At 35.7% G+C, this 6,660-nt stretch overlaps 1 protein-coding gene across 1 annotated transcript; it reads left to right on the top strand.

Moving 5' to 3' along the window:
• The first annotated feature begins 1,882 nt into the window (after positions 1-1,882).
• Positions 1,883-3,643, top strand: LOC140446325 (endoglucanase-like). The gene is made up of 2 exons (XM_072538867.1): positions 1,883-1,907; positions 3,327-3,643. Exons 1-2 carry the CDS (start codon positions 1,883-1,885, stop codon positions 3,641-3,643), a joined length of 342 nt encoding a protein of 113 aa, XP_072394968.1.
• The last annotated feature ends 3,017 nt before the right edge of the window (positions 3,644-6,660 follow it).

The raw sequence follows: 6,660 nt of genomic DNA, 5'->3' as shown, positions 1-6,660 counted from the left end.
TCGAAATGCGCAATTTATGAATGTGTGCAACAAGGGAGGTGAGTCTGTATCAAATTTTTTAAGATAAACGTACATCGCATGCAGTGATTTGGCGCCAAAACAAAAGAAAACATATGGATAAATAAACCGTATATAAAATCGTAAAGAGAATTGACTTAAGGTTATTTAGTCGATCTTAATTGATACCTAATATGCTTAACAACTAGGTATTGATAATAAGTTAAGTTAACTTTCTCCAGTTTTTTCTATGGATTCAGTTGGATCTCGCTGTACCAGTTTGTCGTTTATGTATCGAATATATGAGTATTTTCTTTGCTACAATTATTTATCATATTTCCGTAGGCCCTTTGTTTTTACATTTAAACGAAACTTAAGATATGCAAACCATTATATAAGAACTGTTCAATCAGTTTTTTGAGAATGTTGTCAAGAAACTGAAATAAGAGAAATAAGACCCTAAAATAAGCAATCTCTATCTCTAAAGTACCTTCAAACATAGTTAGAAGTGCTGCTTGAAGAATTATATAACAAAATCAAAAAAAAACAGGGCTGCAGATTAATTCATTATATTAAATTGCCTCGTATAAAGAGGCGTACTTTTACCAAATATTTCCAACCAATTCTTTTCAGGTATTCTGTACAACGGCATCTACTTAACAAGTGATAGCCCCCCCCCCCGGTAACAAATAAGGACATACAATTGGTAGTAATAATTAAAAATATCTATAATTATATCTATAATATAATTTGGACAATTTTTTTATTTGCATATTAGATGGCCTCGAAATGCATATTAGATGGATTCGAAAAGTATGTTCCGCATAACATGGACAGATAGGGTGGGAAACGAGAAAGTCTTAAGAAAGGCAAATACTGAGAGAGAACTACTCAATTTGATCAAGGTACGAAAAATTGGATGCCTCTGCCATATTCTGAGAGGAAAAAAATACGCAATTCCTCAACTAATCATCCAGGGAAAGATTGAAGCCAAGAGAAGCCAAGGAGTAGGCCAAACTGGACAGGCATAAATAACACTGGCGATCTTTTGCATGCCGCAAAAGACACACGTCTGGCCTTAAGATAATTCGCCAACGCACTATAGGTGCACGGTACTATAAGAAGAAGAATTAGATGTGTGGGCATTTATCCAGCAGACTTCACTTTTATTTTTACGTTTGACCCCAAATGTTCTTACCATGCTAAAGTGGCGAAGTGTCTTTATAATTTAGAGATTAATATGGACAAACGTTTGATTAATATTTTATTTATTTAATTCATACTAATAATGGATAATACTAATAATAAACGGAACCAACGTCGAAAAAGTGGACAAATATGCATATCTGGGAACAATGATTAACTCCACAATTGATTATATTCATGAGATCAAAATCAAAATAGAAAAGGCTAGAGCAAAATTCAACAAAATGAGAAAAATTGGAACTAAGAGTTAGGTTGGCGAGATGCTATGTTTTTTCGACGTTGTTTTATGGAATGGAATCTTGGACCTTGAATGCGACATCAATGAAAAAACTGGAATCATTCGAGTTGTGAGTGTATAGAAGAATTCTGAAAATATCGTGGACAGAACACGTCACAAACAAAGAAGTTTTGAGAAGGATGAATAAAGAAATAGAAATTTTAAGTACAATTAAAATAAGAAAATTGGAATATTTCTGACACATTACACGTGGAGAGAAATACAAATTGCTCCAACTGATTATGCAGGGAAAGATCCAAAGAAAAAGAAGCATAGGAAGGCGTAGAATGTCATGGATGCGCAACCTGCGAGCTTGGTACGGATGTACATCAAATGAACTTTTTAGAGCAGCCGTCTCAAAAGTCCGAATAGCTATGATGATTGCCGACCTCCGCCGCGGAGATGGCACTTGAAGAAGAAGTTAGTCGTAAGTTGTGATAAATGGTACATCGAAGTATCTTGATGCTTGGTTATTAACACGTCCAACATGGTAGTTGATTATTATCCTTCAATTCTAGCGTGAACTGGACTTTTATTGATGACCATGGGATTTCGACTTATTCGTTGTGAAAATTAGACAAAACAATTCGAGTTTTATTTCAGAGTTACTAACAGAATATCTCCAATAACTTTTATTCGAAATTCATTTGCACAATTCTAAAAAGGCAAATTCACTTTTGATTTTTTATGTCATATTAAATTACATTTTTGAGCAAAAAATTGAGCATATTTATTAATTTGTCAATCAACACATATTGACTTTTCCTACAAATCAAGTTTCTTCCAAAAAAATCTTTTTTACATTGTGTTTATTTAAAGATTTTATCAACCGTTCCAGTGATTCGTGGTAAGAGTGCATCCTCTGAACCGCCGATAAATACAAAGCTTTTAGTTGATCTATTAGATTGCATGATAGAACGCTAATTCGTCGGTTATTTTTTCTGTGTCGAAGCCACTGAAGGCGCAATCGAAGCCGAGCAATTTTGTTTATTCATGCTGCTACCAGTTATAGTAACTACCGAGTCGGTCACACGAAGATGACTGGTAGCAACATATGTTTGATGTCTGCTAGATCGTGCGTGATATGGTTTACAATGTAAAAATGGGAGTTCTAATTAGAAAACGTTCATAGCATTCGTGTGGTCGTAATCGATAGTTTTGGAACAAATGTGGTTACAGTCAATAAGGCTGTTGCTGTTTTCTGGCCGGACGAATTTTACACCTTGTGGTTTATTTTCTTATGTTATTCATTAAATTACGCAGCCAAGTTCTTGTATAATTTTATTCTTTATAGAGTTTTGTTGCGAAATAAGTTTTTTTATTAATTATTTAAAATGTTTTAATATTTGCAGAACGGATTTTATGACATATACCAATGAGGAAGAATTTAAAAATTATTTAAAAGTTTTCTGATCTCAAATGTTACAGTAATTTGATCAACTAATAATGAAGATACCTAAACAATCTGATAATTTATATAAAATATTATCACTAAGAAGCGCCAACGTCTTCCATGATCAATTATTTCAGTTAAGATTTAGATTTCTGTCTGTCTTGACCTTTAATCCTAATATTCAGAATTATTAGTTTTGTACTAATTGCGACAAAAAAATATTATAAACAGAAACGAAGAAGAAGTGTTAAAAATAAAAAAAGAAGTTTGCTGCTGGAAAAACGAATAAGTGCCTAATATTTAAAGTGAAGATGGATAAGAATTTGTCAGGCTAGGTGCCTGCCTATTCGTCATTGCCTGTCCAAATACCAGTGTAGTTTTTATTTAATAAACATAACACTGTACCAAAAATTATTTACCATTGAATTTTTAATAAATTTATAATTTTTTAAGCTGGAGCTTCCTCAAAGAAACCCTCTCCAGAAATTATTTCGGTATCAGGAGGCCTCTCTGGAGATGCGGTAACCACCCGTTACTGGAATTGTTGCGGAGTTTCCTGCAGCTGGGATGGTATTGTACACACTAAAAATGGCATACCTGTTCGATCATGTAAAAAGAACAGTAAAACCTACAGTACAAAAGAGAACAATGCACAGTCCACATGCTGGAATGAAAATGGACCTGGTTTTACTTGTAGCAATCAAGTACCATTCGTTGTAAATTCCACATTATCCTATGGATTTGCAGCAGTTTCTTTTATGGGCAAATAAATTTTATATATTTTAATATATGCAATACGTAGTAAAGTACCTTTATATTTAAAACTATTGCAAAAAAAATTGGATGTTAGCCAGGTAGAAACCAATGTTTTACCTTAAATTTTTTTACTCTGTAGAATTATTAGACAACTTCATTGCTATTTTTTAATTTTCCAATAAATTTTTTTGATGTAGGCCGTCTGTTTTAAATCAGTCGCACTTCCGTCACTTGGCTTCTTCCATATATTCCATTCCTTTATGATACCCATTCCAGTATTCTGGAATTTTGTATCAAATTGAACAGATCTAGTGAGTGGGTACCATTTTATATTTTTGGAGTCACTTTGTAGTCTCCAAAAAGTGTTTTCTGCCTGCGATCTAATGCCTCGTAGTCATGCAAGATATGGTTGATTGTTTTAGGTTCTTTGCTACAGAGTCTGCAGCTTAAGTTTCCATGAAACAGTCCTATTGTATGCTGGTGTCTTTAGCTAACGCATGTCCAGTAAGGTAAACCGTTATGATTCTGAGCTGATTTCTGCTTGTGTTCCTCAATATTTTAGCCCTATTAGGACATGTCCGTATAATATAAACTTCGCCATGTGTTTTACCGGATTATTTTCCCAGTGACAACTATGTTACCTTTGGATCTAGGCTTTCATTCGCAGACAATGCTTTTTGGCACTTAAGTGGACGGCTGTGGACCGAAATATTTTTTAGCTGATAGTTTTTTTGGAAAATGCATCAGCTCATTCATTGCTGTGTATTCTTGATAACTTGAAACTCATACTAGTGTGGTACTGTTATGTATCGCTTGTCTATCGAGTTCCTCTCTGTTGGTCGAGATGCAGCCATTTATAATTGCTGTATTGCCATTTTGCGTAGATCACTGGCTACTGCGTCCTTCCATCTTTTTCTTGGGCGACCAACTGACCTTCTGCCATCGGGCCTTTCCCAGAATGTGGCGTTCAGGAGTCTTTCGTCACTCGATCTTAGTACGTGACCCGCCCATCTTATTCGGTTTGCTCTAATGTACCGTACTATGTTTTCATCTCCATATACTGTCTGGAGTTCATTATTGTGTCTTCTTCCCCATTCTCCTATTGTCTCTTCTCTGCAAGGCCCATAGATAGTCCGCAGTATCTTTCTTTCCAGTACCAGTAATTTTGTCGTTTCCCGCTGGTTCAGAGTCCATGTCTCGCTTTCATACGTTATTGTGGGACGAATTATTGTCTTGTACACTCTTATTTTTGCTGGTATTGAGAGTATTTTTGATTTAAGTACGGTCATTAACGAGTAATATGCTCTACTTCCTGCAATGATCCTGGCTGCCACGTCCTTTTCATATTTATTTTCAGATGTTATGATCGCTCCCAGGTACTTGAATTCTTTGACGACTTCAAAGTTGTATTCATTGATTGCTACGTTTTGTCTAACTCTTGGTCTTGGGTTCTCCGTGACCACCATGTACTTGGTTTTGTCCTCGTTGTCCTTCAGACCAATTTCCTTGGCTCCGTTTTTGAATAGGGTGAAAACTTCTTTTGCATCTCTGGAGGATTGTGCAATTGTGTCCACGTCATCCGCAAAACGCTAATAGTATTTTTTATCCTTTGCTCTAAAACGGCAAAACCGTTTGTTAGTTGTGGTTGAGCTTTCCTTACCGCATGTTCCAGTGCAAAATTAAATAGCAGGGGGGCGAGAGGATCTCCTTGTCTAAGCCCGGTGTCAATGAGTGCTAATCGTACCAGCTTTCCAGGTACTCCCATTTCTATCATGGTCTCCCAAAAAGCTTCTCTACTTCTCGAACAGAATCATAAGCTTGTTTAAAGTCCACGAAGATTTGGTGTACATCGCGGTTGAATTCCCAGTTTTTTTCCAACACTTGGCTTAGGACGAATATCTGGTCTATGGTCGACCTTCCCGGTCTGAATCCGCTTTGGTAGTCGCCTATTAGAATTTACCTTAGGGCTTATAAAAGTACCCATGGCTTCTTGGCTATATTATGTGCTTGGTATCTTAGTATTTTTTGAAATCCCCCATGTTAGTTTTTCATACATACTGCAAAATTGCAAACATCTCTGCCTACAACACAAACTTCAAAAACAAATCTCTGCCTACAATACAAAATTCTTTATGTGGAATAGTATTTTTTTTAATTTTACCATTAATTAATATTTATATACCCAACCCTTCTGAAGTTTGAGACCGTCTGTGATCCAGTTATAACACTGCGGGCGGTGTTGAGAGTTTATTTTTTCTTATCACTCTCTGGTGGTCAATTAATTATCTCAGAAGGTACTTAAGGCCTATATCTGGAAACCTCATGGTCACCTTATGCTTTTGACATAGTCCTAGTGCTTAGCTAGCCTGTACTATTACACATTATTTTTTGTTCAGAAAATCGTTTCCTTTCTGTAGAATCAATAGATAAATCCTGTCCGGACCCGGTGATGTATGTGGCTCAAATTAGTTTATTACTCTTCGATTTTGTCTTGGATCACCACTTTTTCTGTCACATGCCAGTTTTTTCTAGAACCGGAAGTCATAGTCTTTAGTCCATTCTGCTACCACCTGTTAAGTGGTATTATTTTTTTTTTATACTTAGGATACGGTGGGGGAAATATTTTTTAGACGTCTAACGTCACAGAGGAAGACAACCTGATAACAAAAATATTTCCGTGGGGCCATAAACTAATTTTGGTATTTACCTGTCGGCTCTCGAGAAAAAAGAAACAAGATTGCACATAATTTGTCATTGTCATTTAACTGCAATATATGTAAGATCGGCTTTGTTTTTTAAGGATCCCACTTCTCTACTTTTAAAAATTGTTCCGTGTTTAATCCCATAATTGATTCGGCTGCTCTCATTACGTACACGTAAGGAGACGCTTTTAACTTAAACCTAGATTCGAACCGATCTGTTTGTTGATTGCTATCGATTTTAATGTAAATGACGGGCAGCTGTGGACCGTGATCGTGTTTTGGGGTAATATCGGAATCCGGAACTATCTTATTAATTAGTGATTATAACA

The sequence above is a fragment of the Diabrotica undecimpunctata genome, chromosome 7 (assembly GCF_040954645.1).
Source record: "Diabrotica undecimpunctata isolate CICGRU chromosome 7, icDiaUnde3, whole genome shotgun sequence".
NCBI lineage: Eukaryota > Metazoa > Arthropoda > Insecta > Coleoptera > Chrysomelidae > Diabrotica > Diabrotica undecimpunctata.
Note: the sequence above shows the minus strand (reverse complement) of the source record. Positions and strands in the feature narration are given on the sequence as shown.

What these genes read in the sequence shown, in the direction of transcription:
- LOC140446325 (XM_072538867.1), top strand. Translation starts at nt 1,883, where the DNA reads ATGGCACTTGAAGAAGAAGTTAGTC. An exon ending in ACTTGAAGAAGAAGTTAGTC is followed by an intron (nt 1,908 to 3,326) that starts GTAAGTTGTGAT and finishes TAATTTTTTAAG; the next exon opens with CTGGAGCTTCCTCAAAGAAA.